We start from the raw sequence: 23,082 nt of genomic DNA, 5'->3' as shown, positions 1-23,082 counted from the left end.
AACATCTGGTTCATCTTGGGGTTGAACTCAATTGATTTTCTTTTATGTAGAGAACGTGTTCCATTTTCTTGGTGCTTTGGATGTCGGGAAATTTTGGATTGCATCCTGAATAATATTAAGTTGTGGAGATTCTTGTCTGGGCTTGAACTGCAGACTCTGTATTTTGTGTAGCAGCTCTGGTCTCTGTTCAGATCTTTTGTCTTTAGCTGGGCTGATGAAAGCCTGGTCTACAGATGTGTGGGTCAAGGTTTAGTCAGAGGTGTGTGTAGACAGAGTTTAGGGATTCGCTTCTCTCTTTCTCTCTTGAGATTCCTCCACTATTTTCAGAGTTCATGGGTTCTCAGCTTCTTTTTTCTGGTTCTCCAAGCCACAACTTTTCCAATGTGCCTCATTTCTGCTGTGTGTGCCATGGACTGCAATTAGACCCAGGCTAAAATTCTCAGAGAAAGGAGGTAGTTACTGTTTCCTATCCTCCCAGTGAAAGTACACTCTCCATCAGAGCCTTCCAGCATCTGTTCACTCTTTATCTACCGGGTGGCAAATCTGGTCTTAGTTCAGACTGTTGGTCTTTGCCTGAGCTGCTCTGAGTTTGTTTCCCACATATGGTTCAGGGATCACTCAGAGAAGCAGAAAGACACAGTTTTGGGATTCCCCCTCTGGCTCTTTCCCTTCTGGGATTCCTCCACTCTGTTCAGCTTTTATGCTTTCCCAGCTTCACTTCTAGGATTCCCCCAGGCCAGAAAAACTAAGAGTTTCCATGTGAGCCCCTCATCATCATGCAGTAAACTACAGGGACTGTGCTTACCTCCAGGCTAAAAGACATGGACATTTACTTATGGAAACTTACTTATATAGCTTCCTAGTTCCCTCCTCTAAATGAGCATGAACTCCCTGCCAGAGTCTGTTTGCTTCTACTCACTCTCCAGTACCTTAGATACAGTTGAGTCTGGAATTATTTGTCCAGGTTTTATAGTTGTTTCTGCAAGGGGTATCATCTGGTTGGGTCTTAGTCCATGATACCCGGAAGCAGGTGTTCTCAAGCTAATTTTCAACCACGTGGTGCTAACTCATTTGATAATATTTAATATAATGGCTATTCTGTGCAAGGTTGTGTATTATGCTAGATGCTATGGGGGGATATAAATAGAAAATACAGCCAGGAACTTAAAATTAGATTAAAATCTATACGTACATATTTATATATAAGATAGCACAGGAACTTTTCTTTTTTCAGTAGCTTAAAATCGGAAATAACATGAACGTCTACCAATGGCAGAAAGGATAAACCATAGACTTGTAATACCAATACATCAGTGGAAAGGAACAAACTTCATGTAACAACATAAACATCTCTTATTACCAATGTTGAGCAAAAGAAGAAAGGTAAAAAGGAAAATAAACTGCATGATTTCATTTATAAAAATGAAATATGGGAGACCATATTGTTTGGGAATACATGCACAGATGGTACAGCTATGGAGACTAGGACTGTCACCTCTAAAGTCAGGGCCGTGTTGAATTCTGGGACTTCTGGGCTATTGGCAATATTCCATTTCTTGGTCTGGATGGCAATTACATGGATAGTCACTTTGTAATTATTCTCTAAAGCGTACATCCAGGGTTTACGTAGTCATCTATATATACATCACTTACAATTTAAAAAGTAAAAACAAACGGGGTCTTTATTAGTAGTTGGAAACTTGACTACATTCTAGACATGAGGCATGACTGTGAGCAAGCTACTATCAATATACTCCAGAATATGGATATTAAGCATGTTCTTTCCAATCTCACTATAAGACTAGTGAGCAACAATATAATTTGATACCAAACACTTGAGCTGATGCCAAAGAAAAGTTGACTTAAAGTGCTTTAACAAAACCTCCCTGGGGCGCCGGATGGCTCAATTTGTTAGAGCGTTAACTCTGACCAACCGGGTTGCGATTCGATTCCCACATGGGCCAGTGAGCTGCGCCCTCCACAACTAGATTGAAGACAACGAGCTGCCGCTGAGCTGCCGGAGGGGCGGCCGGATGGCTCAGTTGGTTAGAGTGCAAGCTCTCAACAAGGTTGCTGGTTCAATTCCCACATGGGTGGTGGGCTGCGCGCGCTGCAACTAAAGATTGAAAACGGCGACTGGACTTGGAGCTGAGCTGCGCCCTCCACAACTAGATTGAAGGACAATGACTTGGAGCTGGGGGTCCCTGGAGAAACACATTGTTCCCCAATAAAGTTAAACAAACAACAAATAAAAAACTAAAAAACAAAACCAAAAATAGAAAAAACTCATTAAAAAAAAAGCTTTTCTAATTTAAATGTAACAGAGTCATTTCTATTTGAAAGAGCATGTGAAAAATATTTTTGATGGCAAAGATCCTTTCTGGATACAAATAATTATCCTATAATCCACCATTTCTTAAGGTTGGGGTTTTTGTGTATTAGGTTTTCTTAAGAGGGTCATACTGGTAATAATCTGCCCAATCTAGCAGCTGGCACTATATTAGTCAGAGATTAAGAAGGCCCCCGAAATATTGATCCAAATTCATATTTTAAGCTGTGCTTGGATTAAAGACCATAGCATTATTTCTAAATTTTCAAAATGAATTAGGCTCCTACCAACTAGTGTGCAGAGTCCAAGGTATTTTCTACTGCCCCCAGCTCCCAGGCAAGAATCCTGTAAAAAACCTGGATGTGCTGTATTGCCAGCAAAACAAAAGCTGTTACATTAGCTAATTAATTATCTCAGACTCAGTATTAAGCATAAACAGTATTCCCATTCTTCATAGAGAACTATGCTGGGCTTTCAGGGCCTCCAGTCCTCTAAAGCCAACAAATGCAGTACAAAAGAAACCTGAACTGATATGGCCAGATCTTACCAGCATCCTTGATGTGATTATTTATGTGCCAATCACTGCCCCTTCCAACTCGCCCCAGAAATGAAAGCCGTCATAAAGAAAGCAGTTTTGTTCCCTGAAATGACGAATTTTGCTATGTGTAGGAAACCCTATTAATGTTTAAGACATGGGACTTTGGTTTCTTTAAAATATCTAATATCACCTTAAACATTTTCAGAAACTTTTGGGATGTATGCTCAATTAAGAATATCCTTTCAAAAACAGGAACCAAACATGATAATTTAGTTTTCTTATTCTTTCACTTAAGAAAAAATTCTATGTAGAAAAGCTGACTTAAGAATACTAATAAAATAAGCAGAACTCACAGAGCAAATTATTTTAATTTTTTAGTCATTCTTTTTATCAGAAATAACTCATTCTTTACTTATCACCATTAAAGACAAATAATTCTGGAACTATCTGGGAGCTATTATTTTTTGGCACATATTTCATTACAAAATACTTTATAAGGATTGTAGTAAATGACTTGAACAGTAACTATAGAAGCAATGAAACTATCTCAGTAACTTTCACAGAGTCAGCTTAATAGAAGAGTCAAGATTGGGACAGATGAAAAATGGCCACTGGTTCTATTTTTTAACCACCACAGTAGATTCTCTATTTAGGAAATTTTAGTTAGTGAATCACCATTTCTGACTACGCCAAAGAAAATACTTCTATCAAAACTAATAGCAGAGATTTAAAGATAAAATCACACAGATTAATGTTTTCTTTTCAAGGGAAAAGTATCAACATTTTCCAGACCTGACCTTGCAACTCTCCATTCCCTTGGTTATTGGAAACCATGGTTTGGAGAACAGGGCAAAAATTCTTTTGTAACAACAACAACAAAAATGAGGTTTTTATAACTTTTCAATTAAGTGTTTTAGTTTTCATGACTATATTCAAGATGTAATGATAAAGACTAAATTTTTATACTCTAGGATCACAAAGTAAAAACTAGGCTTAATTTACTTCTTATCCACTGCAAGGAAGAAAAAAAGAATCCTATAAGGTGCTTACAAATCTACCATATGTTTAATTAAACAAAAATAATGTAAGATATTATAACAAATACCATAGGTTAGACAATTTGTTAAGAATGGCTATCCTAAAAATAAATACGACATGAAGGCACTGCCTTTGTGGTGCAATTTCATTATCATGAGAAAAGCCTAACAGTATTTGAGCACTCCATAAACTAGCAATGGATATAAGTGTTCGAACATTTCAAAGATTACTTTCCAACACTGCATACAGATACTGTGAAAAAACCAAGAACTTAATTAGGTCTATTATGAATGCTTTAGGTTAAACAAATTGATCTAATAGGCAAATAGGTTTGTGAATTTACAGGAGACAAAAATTTAAGATTTGAAAGAAGGAATAGCTGAAATTTATGAAAGGTAAGATGGACTGAAATAAATAATCTCGGACAAATCATTTAAATTTTCTTTAGCCTGTTTCCTCACTTATGAATAGTAAATTATACTAATAACTCATCAGTTGTTGGGAAGACTAAATGAGAATACCTGTATGAAAATACCTGGCACGGAGCAAGTGTTCAGTAAATGTAACTGGATGATAATGAGTTAAAAGAGGGATACCTAAGCCAGACTGAGGAGCAGAGGTAACATTCTAAAAGATCAGAGACTTTAACTTTTCGCTACTGTTTGTCTAATGTATAAAATAATTGTGATATATTTGGGTTACATTGAAAAGAAATCTATTTTAAAGAAATCTTCTATTTTAAGGTTCATGAAGTGAAAAGTTGTCTGTCTTTGGCAGAAAAGCTAAAACCACTTCAATCCTATCATCTCCTTAGTTTTCTTTTTAAATAATTTTTCATTTTTTTCAATTATCGTTGACATACAATACTACTCTGCCATCTTGACCGGAAGCCCATCTCTTTAGTTTTTACAAGGGCAGGGAACTGGGAGAAAACTGGACCACGCAACAGTGGTTCCTGAATTTGGTACACCATCAGGGTCACTTAGAGAACTGTTTGAAAAGACAAATTCCCGAGTTCAACCCTAAACCACTGACTCAGAATCTGAGGTGGGATCCAGAAACCTGCAACGGAAAGCAGTGCTCCAGACGACTGCATTCATTTTCTTGGAATCCTCACCTTGATGAAAGGAAAATCAGTGTGACCCGATTTGTTCTTACATAAGGTCAACACAGAAGGGAGTTTAATAACAACATTATGATATTACATTATGAGTAAGACTTGATCTTGGTCTTTACTGGACAAGGAACTCAAGGAGGGTGAGAAGAGGAGGGAGAGCCACTCTCAGACGTGTACAGAGACCATTTTATGTTTGGGAGAAATGGCAGAAATGTTGTTAGTCTCCCCTTTTTTAGGATAGAAGCCCAGCACAGAGCAGTCCCTTTCATGCTTAGTGTTTCCAGGTTGCTACCTAAAAGGAAAAAGGGACTAAGGTAACAATATTCTAAAAAGGAGAGAGAAGACATTAGGAAAAAATGTGTAAGTCTAAAATGATAAATTAAAAATACAAAGAAAAAGTAAAAAAAATACAGAAAAAAAAGGCCATTTGTATAATTACAGTAGTTACAAGATAGCAGCAGATAATCTGAAGAGGCTAAAGTGTTGGGCTGGTGGGACCAGGCCAGGCATGAGAGCGCCTCAACTTTCCCAACAAGAACGTGACAGGCTCAGGCTCCTATCAGTGTTTGTCTGGATGTAGATGCATGCTCTACACATATTGAGGGAAACAGAGAGAAATCAATCAGAAAACAAGCACACAGTGGCTCATCACTGGACCTTCATAAAAGCCCAGTAGTTCCACCGCATTCTTCACCTTCTGAGAAAGATTCAGAAATAGAATCACAATGAGATCATTTGAGGAACTTTATTTTAAATACCACAAATCAGAATATTTAACTCTGCTTGAATTACAATGAAATCACTGTAGGTGACAGCCAAGAAGAAAGCTCCTGAAAAACTATTAAAAATTTAGTGAGACCAATTTACATATTAATGAACTTACTGATAAGAAGTACTAAAGGTGAGGTCTTCAGATGGGGGGGGGGTTTGTAGCTCTAAGAATGCATAGTATGGAATAATACTGTAGGCTAAAAAAATGTTAACTATTCCAACAAAGTAACCAGGACTTCCATTCTTAACTTAGTTCCTCTGTAGTATTTTGGCATAAAAGTTGACCTTGCAAGAGTCTGTAGAGAACTGTTCTCCAAAGAAGGTTTACTTGAAGCAGCATGGGGGACCATCATTCAGTGGTCCAAAGACCATCCTTTTCTGCCTGCCTCCCTTCCATTCAGCAAATACGGTATTAACGTGCCTAGTACATGCCAGATAGACTTTCAGATACATCAGTGACGAAAATGTGAAGATCCCGGCCCTCCGGGAGCTTACATTACCTGGGGGAATAATAATAATTACACACTATGCCAGGTGATAAATGCCGTGGGGGAAAAATACAGTCGAACGAGGGGGACCGGGAACGCTGAAATTTAAAGCAGGAGGTCGCTGAGAGATAGGCTTCATCTGCTCATGTGAGTGAAGACTTACTTGAAGGAAGTGCAGGAGTGAGGTGTGAAGGGACTGGGGGAGAGCCCTGGATGAAAGGAGAAGCCGTGCAAAGGCCCTAAGGGTGAGAGAGTGGTATGTCTGGGGGAATTAGCCATTGACGTGCTTCTTAAACTTGGGCCGACATCAGAAATCATCCAGGTGCTGGGGTGTGTTAAAGCACAGACCCCCGGTCCCGTCCCACAGTTTCTAATTCAGGAGGTCTGGGCTGGGGCCTGAGAATTTGCATTTCTAACAAGTTCGTATGGGATGCTCATGCTGTTTGTACAAGGACCACACTTTAAAATCAATGATCCACTTCATTATTTTAAAAAACTGAGTTGCTACATTAAACAGAGGACTACTACATCAATTTAATAGGTCTGACTGGCAAATGAAAAAGAAAAGAAATAGACTAGGAAATATCAGAGTCTATCACATTTACTAAGGGTAAATGAAACTTTTATGTTTTATGAAATGTTTGCTTCAGTTATATATAAATGTATGTAAAATGTATGGTTTTTACTGTGGGTGGTGATCAAAAAAGTTTGAAAAGCACTAGTCTAATGACTTTAGTGTATTATTAAAGAACCCAAACCACATTAATTTGGTGGCGGGAATTACAAGAGTTCTATTGTTTCCGTTGGACACTAAGCTGAACTTGTCTTGGGTCACCTTTCCCACTCACTCATAAATTTCCTCTGCCTGGATTTCTCTTTTCATCCCAGACTATGGAAACCTTATCACCCCTTCAAGATAGGGAAGATCAAGCTCAGGTTTCTCCTTAAAATCTCCCTAATGATGTCTCCTTCCTTCCTCTGACCTCCTCCAAAACTTAACTTCTACGCTGCTGACGTGCAGTATAAACTGCCCTGCTTGTTAGCGATCTCTGCAAATGTGCACCTTTTCTCTCCTGAAAGGTGATTCGTCTTTTGAGGGCAGGGTTCGAGTCTTAGACACCTGTGTTTCCCCAACGATGCCCTAGCAATGTTGGGTTCAAAGTGGACTAGCTGTGGATGGAATAGAGTCAGACCACTTTTCAAAATTAAAATGTATTATTTGGATGTTATATGTAAGACATATATATGTATATATATATATATAATATACGATGATGGTTATGATGGTGATGGAAATTAAGTAAAGGAACAGGTGAATGAGTAAATTCTGAGATGCAAATTTGGGGACAGAGGTATATACATGGGTGGTAGAGACAGGGCAAAAGACAAGGAAACCAATTGGCTAGGAGCTTATTGGTGAGAGAGAGCACAGCCCCAATCCTTCCATTCTCCACCTGAGCCTGGACTCGGGTCCTTGGTACAGCGTGCCATGGAGAAGGACAGTTGAAAGAACAAAGGAGAAATCAACATTGTGCTGTGCTGAGAGGAAGGAGAGACATAAGGAATCAAGAGGCTGAGTGGAGAAGTTAATTCACACAATGAATATGAACTGAGTAAGTTTGTTTCCAGGCTCTGAGCAAGGGGCTGGGGGACGCTTTTTGCTATAATGGAGACATACAAGGCAGCATGGGGATATGGAGAAAGAACCAGTCAAGTCTGCCCATGTGAATCAGGGTGGGCTTCGTAGAAAGGGAAAAGCCTGTGATGTGACTTGAAGTGCAAGCAGTTCATCTGACCGACAAGACATGAAGCTGTGAGAAGCTGGAAGGAAGGGAGGAAGGTAGGAGCAGCATGTAGTAAGGCACAGGTGTCTAAAGAATATAGTCCAGCAGTGTGGAGCCCAGGCTCCGTACAGAGGAAAAAGAACCAGGCTAGGAAGCGCCTTGTGTGTGGGATCAGAGAAGGTGTACAGCAAAGATACCTCTGGCTGGTGGGCTAAGAAAGCTATGGGAGAAAAAAGAATATGGAAGTAGGGACTCCAGTGAGGAAGCTATGGTTATAGATGAGGAGGCGCAAAATGGGACAGTGGTTATGTGAAGGGAAAGGAGACATTTGGGAAATCATTAGAACTCATAGAACTCGGGGTCTAATTTCGGTATTTTTGAGTTAGAGAGAGGATGCTGGCTAAACATGTTTCCACAGGTAGACATACAAGAGGAGGGCAGATGTGTAAGGACCGTGGGCATATTGAGTGACGGTTCCCAGGAGGACTTTGTGGTGGGGCCATTCCACAGCAGGTGGGCACAGCACAGTGGCACTCAGGCATCTGCTCTGGAGACAGAGAACTGATAGAGAAATGAAAGACATTTGGGGCAGGGACAGGGAGAGGCTCCCAGGAGGAGAAAGGGGGAACTTTTTTAAAAGCAAGTCATTATTAAGAAGCTATGAAAAAATTTCTTGAAATTTCAGTTAACTTTCTTTCTATTTTTCTCTTTATGTAACTAACAATAGCAAAAGTATTCTAAAATGTGCATATAAAATAAAGGTTTTAAAAATCATTTAGGGTTAAACTCATTATCCCCTTTTAATTCCCACGATTTATCAAGTGTCTTAAGTGAATGAAATGAAAAGTTCGGTTAATGTCAGTAACTTGTATTATTCCGCAGTTTCCAATTTACACTAAAAGAGAAGTGATCTTCTGGTTAATTCCCCTCTGGAAAGCATGACCTAATTTTTAAATACTAGATATGGCAAAATTCTTAATCCTTATATTATAAATAATTCACTCAACCGAAGAAAAGAGAGAACCTGGAAATTTGATGTAATCAAGTGTGAGGTGGCGTGGTAGTGGTATGAGACCCAGACCTGATGAATTCTGATCCAAGTTACTTGGAATTCTGATTACAAGTTCCAAGTAAGCGAAATGGGAGCTAGGAGCATGCCCTGTGGATGCAGACAGGAGAACTTTGAGCTGTGTCTTCTAACTCGGCTCCTGGAGGATACACTAACTTTATTTATTTCCTTCCAAACCCAAAAGGAGAAATAAGCAACTTAGGATTTCAGGGCCTGTTCGTTAAGTCTCTGTTTATGCAGGATGGTCTGAAAAAACTAATTACCTGGTATTGCCTTTCCCAGACTTTACAGAATACCAGTAAGAGGAGGATGTTTAGAATGACATTAATACTATTTACTCTGAACAGCCAAGTTGTTTAACTATATAGACAGATTTATCCAAAGAGCATATATTCCCACACAGGATATTACACAAATATTTTAGAAGGCTATGTCAAATAACATTTGATTGAAAAATATTTTATTTGGTTGAAAGTCAATTACTAATGCTATGGGCTTCTAGATCTTAATGTTGACTTGCCCAAAATTGGAAGAATAAGTCTACAAATTTGGCTTTAGTTCTATAAGGCCAGGGAAACTTCAAAAACTTTTGGCTTATCTTCTTCAGTTGACATTAGCTGGTTCATTTCTCATGCGTAAGGGACACTGTGCCCCTTTTAACAACCCAAAAGGTGCCTGGAAAAACCTCTGAATTTTCTTAACGTGTAATTTATACTTTAAGAAAGAACAAATCAGTAAGTATACACTATTCCACACTTTCATAAAGAGCTTACTAAAACAGTATTTCCAATTTGAAACCACCCCTTTTAGATCAATGTCGCATACAAAGCTATTATTACACACCCGACAATTATTTTATCAGTATATATTAGTGAACCACCCAAAAGACTATAACGTGCTGTCATGTGCTAGCGTACAAATATTATTCAACACACAGCTTGAATTTTCAATCAACTTTAAATACCGCAGAATTCTGTGAATTAAACTCTAGAGGTTTTAAGTGATTCGTTTTATTATAAACACTCAATCCAAAAAGATGATTAAAATAATTGAGATAAGCCTTGATTATAAAGATAAACAGCCTTTTTTTCCTAGTAACATCAGTGGTAATAACGTGCTATCATTTAAACCAACTGAGGATGACTCATCATCTGGGAATAAATATAATTTTAGTTTCTTTTCTAGTTCTGGGGGCGGCTTTCTTTCTTTCTTTTTTTTTTTTAAACTGAATCATCCCTCCTCTATCATCTGTCCCTCTTGCAACCATACAGTGACATGGTAAGCAGGAGTCAGGAGTACAACTCCTTGTTATGTTTGGGAACAAAATTAACCGGCCCACTTAAGGGATTCATGCATGACCTTGGCCTCAATAGGATCTTGCTCTAAATAAGAGTTAACTGGTCTGGGAGCTCCCACAGATCAATTAATCTCTCTCTTTATTTAGCCATAATCCTGAAAAAAAAACAAAGAGTTATATTTTCATTTATATGTTACTATCTCAAATACAGAGGACACTTTCTTCCTGAACACAGCATAATAAATGCACAACATATTAACATTCAAACATATAGCCTGTACACTGTCCTTCATTTTGCTTTAGGGTAAGTATTATAGTGAACCTACAAAATTAACTTTCAGTACCTGCTATGGCGCATGGATGGGCCCTAGTGCCAAAAGCGTTCACCAAAGGATTAGAAAATAAAGTCTGGGATTAAAATAAGCAGAAAAAAATGAACTAAAGATATAATTAATGAGAGATAAGCCAAAAGAAAGGAGCTAAGGTTTATTACAGGGGAGGGACAGACATTAAAAAAAAAGTATCTGGGTATGACAGCAGAGTGAGAAAGCATTAGCTGTCCATGGTAATTCCCTGAATTAAATTCCTTTGTTTGAAACCAGGGGTTTAATTTCCCTGACAGGTTTGGCAGCGAAAACAGAAGGATTTCATATGGAAAAGGATTTCATACGGGGGCGGGGGGAGGAGGGGCTGGCCCGGTGGCTCAGGTGGTTGGAGAGCTGTGCTCCTAACGCTGAGGTTGCTGGTTCGATTCCCACATGGGCCAGTGAGCTGCGCCCTCTACAGCTAAGACTGTGAGCAACGGCTCTCCCTAGACCTGGGCTGCTGCTGTGCACAATTAGACGGAGAAACAATGGCTTGAACCGGCGTGGGGGGGGGAGGGTGATGGGGAAGGCGGAAGAAGGGGGGAAAAAAGGATTTCATATGGAAAATAAAGCCTTATGCAACTATAGGAAAGGGTAAGGTTGGCATATCAGGGAAGGTGCAACAGAACAGTCTCAGCTCTGGAGTGGATGGTTCTCAACAGCTCCCTGCAAGTAGCTGCAAACCTCAGTATATCTGGGAAGCCCTCCATGACCTCTGCCATCGTCTGCAGCACCAAGCTAGGTGGAGGGCAGGCTCTGCCTCTGGAGAAAAATGGCTTCTTCTCTTCAACCTTCCAAAATTCATGCAAGTGCCTTTCTTTGGCAGGCTTTAACTCAGAACTACACAAGGAGGAGGATTCTGGGAAATGCATTTGGGCTTCTCTGTGATGCAGAAGAGACTAGAAGGGAGTGAGGATGGTGGAGAGTTGAGAACAGGTATTCCAGGACAAAGGCAGTTCTCGGATTTGTTTGCACAGGACAATCAATGATTGGTCGAGACTATTTTTTTGTTTTTTAGTTTTCACCCCTCCTGAACCATATTTTTTTCTTGTTATGAGCCATATCCCACTTTCAGCAATTTGTCTCTTCTGGCACACAGATCTGACTATGGCCATCTGCTATTATGAACTGAAAGGTGAGCTCTCTGTCATAAGTGAACTTTTTCATTAAAAAAACACAGATTAATATGTTTTCCTTATTGTTTCTTACATCTTCTGAGAAGAAAAACTGTTATCAAAAGTTTATGAAGTTTTCTACTTCGTGGAGCACAATAATTTTGTATATGCGTAGACAGCATTAGACTCTTAGGAATGGGAAGGTTCTTAAAAAGTCACATAGTTGGATTTCCCAACCAGTGTTTGAGTCTTTACAATTGGAATGGCAAACAATCTCACACATGTGTTCCTTACTTTTTGCTCTTGTTGCCAATGGCAGGCACTGATAATCTCAGCACTATTCCTGCTGCACCTGAACTCGGCCTTGGAATCCTCCATTCACTGCTCTACTGAGCTAGTACTGCTAGATAAGAGCTGCATCCAAGATGGAACGTATCTGCATCCCTGCCAAGTGACCGTTAGCCTGTTCCCCCTAACATCTCTATCCGGTGAGAATGAATGCATCACTTCCCAAAAGTTGCCTATTCCATTTCTAAATAATTCCTTCTGTTATTAGAAAGTTCTTCCTTACATGGGACTGAAATGCAGGACCCTGTATGTAGCTTCTCCCCATTGGTCCTGTTCCTCAGACCACAAAGAACATGTCCAAATATGCTTTCATAAACAATTCGTCCAGTACTTGAAGACCAGTCTCTGCTGCTCGGATCTTGTCTTCTTAAGGTTAATAACAAGAGTGTGCGTTTCTCTAATCACTCCCTGTGTTCTTTCATGACTTTGCTGATTCTCTGAAAGGTTTCCAGATTGTCGTACGGTGCGGCATCTGGAAGTTTATTCTGAATTGTTTAGTATAGACAGCCTCTCTACAGTAGTACCTAACACACTGACCCACAAGCACTGTTGAGCCACATGGCATTCAGTGCAGTGGAGCCAGGCTTCCAACCCTGAGACGCCGACAACCAGCAGCTGACAGTTGTCCTTGAGCCCACACAGACCAAGTCTAGGCCCACTTCCATAAACAACTCTTCTAATACTTGCAGACCGGTTCTCTCACCAGTCCGTCAGAAGGTAAGTTCTGGCCAGCATATCCCCGAGCTTTTGTAATCAATGCAGACCTCTGCAGCCTCCGAAGAGGCCTAGATGCTCTCCTCTGCTCACCAGACAATTTCTTGGATGAATGCTATGGGTACTTCCACCTCTCCACCATGGTCCAAGGAAAGCAATACTCTTCTAATCGGTCTCTGCTTTCATTGCCTCCCCCCGTCAGTCTAGTCTCCACACCACAGCCAGAATGGTCCTATTAAAATAGACGCACAGGTTCCCCATTTCACTGTACCCTTCGCCCCCAAATCATCCTTGTTCACCTCCTACTCCTCTCCCTGTTGTTCCCACAGCTCTAGCTACTTTGGTCTCCTTGTTATTTAACATGCCCGGCATCCTCCTAGCTTTGGACCTTTTCAGTCACTGTTCTTACTGCTAGGAACTCTCCTCTGAATCACTATGCTGAACTCCTTTTCATCTTTGCTAAATGTTGCACAGACCATTCTTTGTAATTCTACAACTTTCTCCCACCACACCCTCACCGATACTCCCAAACCCCTCAACCTACTCTTTTATTTTCCAGAGCACTTCCTACTTTTTAGTACTCGATCACTGTTATTTCTATTACGCTCATTGTTCAATGTCAGTTGCTCCTGTGAGGGCAGGGAGTCCTGTGAGGGGAGGGATCTTTGACCACTGATGAGCCCAAGTACCTGGAACAATGGCTGTCACAGAGCGAATAGTTGATAAAGATTTCCTGCTGATGGAACCCTGTGGCAAACTTAAACTTAACATGTCATATGTCCTCATCACTGGCCATTGCTCAAACATAAGCCCCACCACCAGCCATCTTCTCCATACTTTTGTCCCCATATGGCTTCATGCTTTCTCTCCCCTGGTCCAACATCCTGTTCTTCCCTCACTGCCGTATCCCACAATGCCTTTTTGAACCCTTATTTCAGAGCTATTAAATATCCCTACGTTCTCTGTTCCTGCACTGAATCTTCGCTCCTTATTTCTTTCATTGAGATCTGGCTCTCCCCTCAGGCCTCTAATTCCCCAGAAGCCTTTGGAAATAGAGATTGCTTTATTCTTTGTTTCTTGGCTGTTATTCCTCTTATCCTCTACCCTTAAGCAAAAGCTCTGCTTATAGGAAGGTGGTACCAGTTGCTTCCTGTCTGTGTAGCTGCTGTGCTGCCTTCTAGGCCACTCTCCCATTTACTGCAGCATTTGGCTCAGTCTTTCTCTGCACCTCATGGCTTATCAACCTGAGTGACTATGATGTCTGTGTGCATGACCCATCCTTGGCTTCCAGTTGATCACCTGGCTTAATCACACCGCCATGCATTCACAGCCACAGCACTTCAGTGTCCCACTCACGGCCCAATCCAGACCATGTTATCACCGAGGTCTGCTCCACTTCTGACTTCTCCAGTCTAAACATACCGCTCTCTCACCACAATCTCCATTCCTTCCACTATGCTGGTTTTCTGATCTCATTAAAATTCCCCTTCCCCTGATTCCTCTGCACAATTCTTTTTTTATAGCTAAGCTGCTGATAGTTCTACTTCTTTCTTGGCGTAGCTTAGACGCCAAGATCCATCACTTCTGGTGAGCAGCCACCTGAATCTTGATGGATTTTTGTACTGGTTCACCTGGCATAGGTTCAAGCAAATTTGAAATAGTGCAAAATAGAGACCACCCCAAAACATGCTTAATGTAAGAATGGAAATAATATCAATTCCTTACATTTAAACAATTGTCAAGAATAAAGTCAAAGCTGGAGTGTCCAGTGAACTGTAATCAGTTTCGATGCTATTGCCACGTGGTGGTGCCATTTCAGCCAACAGAGAGAAGCACTGCGTGAACCACCTGCTGTTTACATATGGTGGAACTTCTCTAAGTGGTTATGACTAATGTGCTGTTGTTTTATAAACTCTGTTATTATAACTGAAAATATTTTCATGTCCTACAACAATACCTCTCAAACGTTCATTAAGCTGTGGTTCTAGTGATAGTGCTGAAAAACACAGCCCCTCCCCCCCAACAGTAACTTGGGAACAGAAGTTAATTGTGATAAAACATTACGAAGAAGGCCAAACATCCACTATGACGCTCTGTGCTGTTAGTTTAGGACCAAGCACTTTAAAACATTTAGAAGGTAAAGTAGGAAAAAATTAAAATGGAGTATTAAAGTAAAAATATGCGACAATGTTGTTTCACACATCCCCCCCAAACCATGACCTTTACATTTTTTCTTAGGGGACAACTAGTCTTGGAGTAGGACTTTTGCATCATAAGATCACTTTAGGAACACGTCTAAGACACAAATGTAACTGCCTTCTTAAAGTACAATATTTCCCCTGCCTCTTTCACAAAACGCTTCTCCTTCCATAGATAAACCCAAGCATCCAAAAACAGTGCGCTGGTTACGAGCATGCCTTTGGAGCCAGACTGCCTGGATAGTATCTCCCAGTTCTATCACTGTCTGGTGTGGGGTGAGTTACTTACCTTCTCTGTGCATCAGTTTCCTCATCTGAAAAGTTAGGATGATAACACTACTTACCTTAAAGGGCTGCTGTGGGGCCAAATGAGTTAGTATGTGAAAGAACCCCACACAGCACTGCGTAAACACTGCATAAGAGTAGGCCACTGTTCTAGTTGTCATCAGCACCACCTCCACCTTCCCATCAACCCTTGATGACACTTACGAAGATGAACTGACTTCACTGGGTTAACAAAATAAGTTGCTTCTTTACATAAATCACTTATAGTTATAGGTAGTGGTTATTCACAGGATATGCAGGGATATGAAGATATTAGTTCTTTTTTCTGTTTACTTTTGAGAACACTGTGAGAATCCCTCTTCATCACATTTCTGTGTATCAGAATACAGTAGAACAGGGAATATTTAAAGAGCCTTTTCTAGCACAAGTACTAGGTAAGTAGTATGATTCTGAATCGAGCCTGCTCAGACACTAATATTTATACCAAGTGATCCAACAGTATGTTTCGTTTTCCAGTCTTACCTTCAGCCTGTCTTTGGGCAGCGCAACAACTCCCTGCTTGATGATTTCCAGGACCCGTTCCACTGACAGCTCAGCTCCAGCTTGCAGCAACCGCGAGTTAAAGAAGTTGATCACCTGGAATATAAAGCGTCATTTTTTAAACAAGTCGATGTACGAGACATATTTTCAGTAGACGCCTTTCTCACATGGTAGTCAAACTATCATAATTCCACTTCTTAGACTCACTGACCTGGCTTTTAATTCTCTTCTACAATGTGGCCCTCTCTACAAAGCGTTTGAAGCCTGAATCAGAGCCACCCCCTGAATAGCCTGGGATGATTATCCATTCTGTGAACTAAACAGTCTCCTGAATTCTGCTCTCTTTTGTGCTGCCTCAACGGGCATCTATATTTCACTTAGAGAACAGTACCCATCAGAAGGTGGGAAAAGAAAGCTAAAGCTTAATACTAACTCTCAAAAAAAAGAAAGCTTAATAAGAATTTGAATCTAATGGCTAAAATGATGTTTTGGACATTATTTATTAATTTAATTTTTCCACAACACTCTTATCCCTGGTCACCAGGAACCATCAACAGCAAGCTATAATTACTTTGTCCAATGTCACTGCACAGTCTGACCTATGCAGCAAGATGCTAACACGGTAGTATTCTGGAAACAATATTGTCCCTTAATATTTGTCACAAAACACTAAAAGAATGTCATCACATTTTAGCAAATCATTTTAAAATCACAGTGTTAATAAATCAAGACAACTGTAGATCCCTTTTTATTCAAGAGAATAACACTTAAGTGTTTATAATCAAACATGCAAAAATATAAAATCTTACTTATACTTTTTAAAAAAGTGGAATATTTCCATTTACATGTTTTTATATTAAGTTACTAAAATTGTTTGCAAACATTTTTATAATTATTCATTCAAGATTATTCTCCTCAATATCAGTTGTCCAAGAGTACTATAATTTCTTTCCTAACCATTGTAGTGGAAAGTGCACATTATGACATAAATGCCACTAAAATCCATTTATTCTGGAAAGTAAAGACCCAGGTGGAGCCAGGGCCCTAATGAGCTTGTGGCAATGAGTGAAAACAAAGGCAGCCAATGACTGGTTACACGGCAGTTGAGTCTGGATAAATAATTTCTTTATCTCAGGCAATCTGCTGGAACCAGCCCCTTTGCAAGTTGCTTCTTTTGTCCAAGGCAGGTTGGTTTCTCAGCATATGCCTATGGGTCTTGTTTTTCCCAAGTCAGATTTAAAGCTCTTTTGGGGACTTCTGGGATAAAATTTTATTCAGCGTTTAGACACAGCATGTATTCAAATTGCTTTTTATAATATAGTGATTAAGTCTTGGAAGACAGACAACATAAATTAGAAAACATATTGTAATCGTTATATTAAAATCTTATTTTAAAAAATACAACATAAAAGATGCAAACTAAATGCCTTCCTCTTGTATAAATATCTTTATAGGTCCTAAACATTGTTTTCTGAGAAAAAAGTTTGGTTAACCGTATGAAGTGCCATTTTTGTAGGTAAAAAATGGTTAATTAGTGGCAATTTCATATGCTTCAGCCTAATAGTTATGTAGAAAACTCTCTTCTTTGATCAAAAAATATTTAAAGGGTAGGAACATGTTTGTTAAAAACATCCCAAGAAGTGAAAAATATCAATTGAAAAGTAGATAAATCTTATAGATGCTTGAGCCTTATAGAATGTCTTTTTCCCTTTCTAATATTTGCTAAATGCAGACAATTCATGACTGGATGATTTCTGGTAAATAATATAGACAAGGAATAGCTCTCAAAGGTGGCTGATCATCAAAAGTAGCTGGGAAGCTTTGTGAAAATACTGATCTCCAGGCCTGGCTAGACACCTTCTACGTCAGTCTCTCCAGATGATTTTGACCCTCAGCCAGGAACTAGACTGTACACGCCTACAAGCAAAAAAGTGAGGAGGTACTTCCAATATATGTCCTGTTTATTTATAAATTATGCAGTATACTGTAGTATTAATGGCTTACATGCTATAAAATGTACATAAAATTTAAAATAAGATAAAGACAAAATAAACTAGATTTTAAGGATTAAATATTATCCTTAAAAATAATCTGCTGTCTCAAATATATGGTGATGGAAGGAGAACTGACTCTGGGTGGTGAACACACAATGGGATTTATAGATGATGTAATACAGAATTGTACACCTGAAATCTATGTAAATTTACTAACAATTGTCACCCCAACAAATTTAATAAAAATAAAAATAAATAATCTGCTGTCACTTTAGAGCTTTCTTTCTCCCTTTCTCTCTCTCTCCCCACCCCTACCCCCATTCCTGCATCTAAACATTAGTACAAATAAACGTTTTTACATAGAAAACAAAAAAATCTGGATAATTAGCTATCACACGTCTTGCTAATCACAAAGGTTTCATTCACATTATCGTCAGCAAACACAGAATCGCTCATAGAGAGATGCACTGTGTTCATATTAATCCATAATGCAAACAGCCTTCTTGATAATTTTTATGGATTCATTTCTTGTGAGAGTAGACTGGTTCATCTCTGTTTTTTTTTTTTTTTTTTTCCACTGTGCAACCCATTTCAGTGCCTGCAGCCTACAGGCAGAGGCGAGGCAATGGTTCAGGGCCACTTTGCTCTGGCATGGGACACTGGTTCATCTCTGTTTTTACCTTCTAATGTAGCACTTTTGTTCTAGGAGGACAGATGCCAGCTCTGCCATTTTCTTTTTTGTCACATATTATTATCACATAAAATCACATTTAACCACCTATGAAGAAACCAGTGAATGGATCACTACACCACAGATTTAAAAAAATGAGAAGCTTTTCTGGGGTACATGACGGTGAAAAAAAAAGGTATATTAGACAGGCAAACATTTTTGCTTGCTAAATGTTGCTTGCCAGTCTCCCAAGAAATAAAAATAGAGAGCTAAGCTGTGTTTTTTTGAAAGACAATGGATCCATGTTTTAAAAGGTAAAATACCTATCTATGTATTTCCTTATATCGATTTCTGGTTTTTACTCAAGTTTTTGCTTTAATCAATACAAGTACTGGACAAACTATTCAGTGGAAGAAACATCCAGAGGATTTACAAAGGAAATAGATATTCTCGTCTTCAAGAAAGATGCAATGTAATTGGGGGACAATACACAGATCAAACATGTATAATAAAATAGACTGGACATGACGGTACCATAGACCATGAACAAACTGCTCAAAGTCAGAAGGCCTGGTTTGGGTCCTGCCTCTGATACTTACTGGCAATGTGACTTGTAAGGCATTCAACTTCTTCCACACATAGCATCATGCAGTAGTCTAAGAGCACTTACCAGGTGCCAGATGCTTGGGTTGAAATTCCAGCTCTCCTTATAAACTTAGGCAGGTTATTTAATTTCTCTATGCCTCAGTTTCCTGATCTTTAAGTGAGGAAAACTACAACACCTGCCTCAGGGGTTGTGTTTAGAACTGAGTAAGTGAATACCTGCGAAGTGCACGGAGGAAAGAACAATGCCTGGCACACAGTAGATGCTCACAAAATGTCAGGTACTATAGCATTACTATCAGGCGTATCTTAGTATCTTTAAATGAAAAAGTTGCCCTAGCTAACATGGGAAACAATTATAATACATGTGAAAGTAGGCGGTTAAGGATGAAACCCATGCAATGCTACTATTACCAGTATCTAATCGATAACATTTCTTTGTACTTATATGTCTCTACTTCCTTTCTTTTTTTTAAAGATTTTATTGGGAAAGGGGAACAGGACTTTATTGGGGAACAGTGTGTACTTCCAGGCTTTTTTTCCAAGTCAAGTTGTTGTCCTTTCAATCTTAATTGTGGAGGGTGCCATTCAGCTTCAAGTTGTTGTCCTTTTCAGTCGGCAACCTTGTGGTTGAGAGGACGCGCTCCAACCAACTGAACCATCCGGGAGGCAACTCAGCTCAAGGTGCCGTGTTCAATCTTAGTTGCAGGGGCCAGAGCCCACCATTCCTTGCGGGACTCAAGGAATTGAACTGGCAACCTTGTGGTTGAGAGCCCACTGGCCCATGTGGGAATCGAACCAGCAGCCTTTGGAGTTAGGAGCACGGAGCTCTAACTGCCTGAGCCACCGGGGCCGGCCCCTCTATTTCCTGATTTTATGCCTTTCGTAGGTGAAAAATGTGTAAGTCCTGAGTTTGGTGGCAAAGGTCATCTCACCCAAACCAGACAGGACTAGCGAGTGAAATCCACTGAAAGCAAATTCCAGGAAAGCCTGCAGGTTAAAGCCAATAGGATCACCGCTAGTTTAACACATTACTGAAGCTCAACTAATAGCTCTCCTATTTTGACTTGATGAATTTACTATGTAACTCTCTTTCAAAAAATTTATATTAGTTTTATTTTCAAAAAAATTAAGCTTAGTATCAGATTGAAGAAATTTTCATAGTTTGCATAGATTTTTTTATCCTGAAAAAAAAAGAATTTTGACAAATGCTTTTTCTGTATGCACTGAGATGATAATGAGGTTTCTCATTAGTCTGTCGATGTGGTGAATTACATTAATTAGTTTTAAAACGTTCAACCCGACTGAATTCCTGGAATATGTGCTAACTGATAATTCGAATATTACTAAATTTGATTTGCTAATATTTTGTTGAGGATTTTTATGCCTCTGTCCACAAGCTACGCTGATTTGTAATTTTCCTTTTTTGTAATGTCTTTGTCTAGTACTCGCCTTAGGGTAATAATGTCTTCATAAAATGAATTGGAAAGTATGTCCTCTTCTATTATCTGGAGAAGTATGTATTAAAGTAGTATCATTTCTTTCTTAAAAGTCTGGCAGAATTCAAGGGTGAAGCCATGTAAGCCTGGAGTTTTCTTTGTTGGAAAAATTTTAAGTACTAATTCAATATCTATTAAAGATATAGAACTATTTAAATTATCTATTTCTTTATAAATAAGCTTTGAAAGTTTTGCCTTTCAAGGAATTTGTTTATTTCATTTAAACCGTCAAATTTATTGCCGGAGACATATTCATTATATTCACTTATTGTTATTCTTTCAATGCTCCATCATTCATAATATTGCTAATTTTTGTCTTCTTTTTTTTTCTTCTTGGTTAGTATGGCTACACATTTATCACTTTTATAGTCCCCCACTCCCAAACAACCAGCTTTTGGTATCACTGATTTTCTCTATTACTTTTTCAATTTTAATTATTTTTGCTCTTATCTTTATTATTTCCTAATTTCTTTTGCTTTGGGTTTAACTTTATTTTTTGGGGGGGAGAGTGGTGGTACCAGATTACTTTATTTGAAGGAATGATACAAAGAAAGAACTTTAGTAGATGTTTTGGTACAACTCATAGACAAGGGTAAGGTAACCCCAACATGCATGCACTACTTTGGGGAGCAGGGCAGTCACCCCTGTGGCTATGGGTAGCTAGCCTAAGGCTTAGCTCTCATCACTACAGTCTCCTTGGATGTGCTTGTTAAAGGACAGATGTGCAGGCCCTTATCTTGCGCAAGTTGGTTACGTGGTCACCTAATTCTTGATGGATTTCACCAGCTTTTGTTGAGTTCATCCACGTTTGGGGTTGTTAAGTCTTGGTGAACTGACCCCTTTATCACTACACGGTGGTCCTCTTTATCTCTAGTAATACTCCTTGTTTTGAAGTCTACTTTACTGTTAATATAATCACTCCAGCTTTCTTTTAATTACTGCTTGCATGGTAAAACTTCTTTCATCCTTTTACTTTTAATTTATCTATGTCTTTATATTTAAAGTGAGCTGCTTATAGACAGTTCATAGTTAAAGCTTACTTTTTATCCAATCTGAAAATCTCTCTTTTCATTGAGGCATTTAATGTAATTATTGACATGGTTGAATATATTTATTTTTTAAATTTTATTGAAATTTTTTTCATGCACTATATTAGTTTCAGGTGTACAACATAATGATTAGACATTTAGGTAACTTATGAACTGATCACCCTGATAAATCTTGTACCCACCTGACACCATACATAGTTATTACAATATTATTGACTATATTTCTTATGCTACATCCCCATGACCATCTTGTAATTACCAATTTGTACTTCTTAATCCCTTCCCCATTTTTATTCCCCCAAGCCCCTTCCATCAGGCAACCCTCAAAATGTTCTCTGTAGCTATGAGTTTGTTTCTGTTTTGTTTGTGTGTTTATTTTATTTTTTAGATTCCATATATAAGTGAAATCATATAGCATTTGACTTCCTCTACTTGGCACAATATCTTTTTGGTCCATCCATATTGTTGCAGATGACAAGATTTCATTCTATTTTTTAGGGCTGAATAATATTTCATCGTAACTATGTACCACCTCTTTTTTATCCATTCATCCTTTGATGGACACCCAGGTTGCCTCCATATCTTGGCTTATGTAAATAATGCTGCATTGAACATATGGATGCACATATCCCTTTGAAGTAGTATTTTGAGTTTCTTCAGATAAACATGTAGAAGTGGGATTACTTGGTCCTTCTTTGCCTCTTGTTATAGCCTTTGTTTTAAAGTCTATTTTGTCTGGTGTAAGTATTGCTACCCCAGCTTTTCTTTTTTCATTTGCATTTTCATGAAATATCTTGCTGCTTTTAAGATTCTCTCTTTGTTTTTAACCTTTGGCATTTTAGTTATGATGTGTCTTGGTGTGGGCCTCTTTGGGTTCACCTTGTTTGGGATCCTCTGCGCTTCCTGGGCTTGTGTGTCTATTTCCTTCACCAGGTCATGGAAGTTTTCCATCATTATTTCTTCAAATAGGTTTTCAATTCCTTGCTCTCCTCTTCTCCTTCTGGTACCCCAATGATGCTTGATGTTGTCACAGAGGTGCCTTAAACTGTTCTCATTATTTTGGATTCTTTTTGTTGTTGTTGTTGTTCTGACTGGGTGTTCTCCGCTACCTTAACTTCTAAATCTCTGATTAAACTCTCTGCTTCATCTAAACTACTACTGATTCCTTCTACTATATTCTTTAGTTCAATTATTGTATTCTTCATTTCTGACTGGTTCTTTTTTTATGTTTTCTATCTCCATTTTTATGTGCAATCTCTTTCTTGAAGTTT

General features: G+C 38.9%; 1 protein-coding gene across 3 annotated transcripts in view; it reads right to left on the bottom strand.

Annotated features, from left to right (window-relative positions):
- DYM (dymeclin) overlaps positions 1-23,082 on the bottom strand; it is a 275,896-nt gene that overhangs the window by 36,846 nt on the left and 215,968 nt on the right. For all 3 annotated transcript variants that reach the window (XM_081078951.1, XM_081078952.1, XM_081078950.1), the window contains one exon: positions 15,979-16,092. In XM_081078951.1, the coding sequence (XP_080935077.1) occupies positions 15,979-16,092 (114 nt within the window). The remainder of the gene's footprint in view (positions 1-15,978; positions 16,093-23,082) is intronic.

Source organism: Rhinolophus hipposideros (assembly GCF_964194185.1).
Source record: "Rhinolophus hipposideros genome assembly, chromosome: 17".
Classification (NCBI taxonomy): Eukaryota; Metazoa; Chordata; class Mammalia; order Chiroptera; family Rhinolophidae; genus Rhinolophus; species Rhinolophus hipposideros.
Note: the sequence above shows the minus strand (reverse complement) of the source record. Positions and strands in the feature narration are given on the sequence as shown.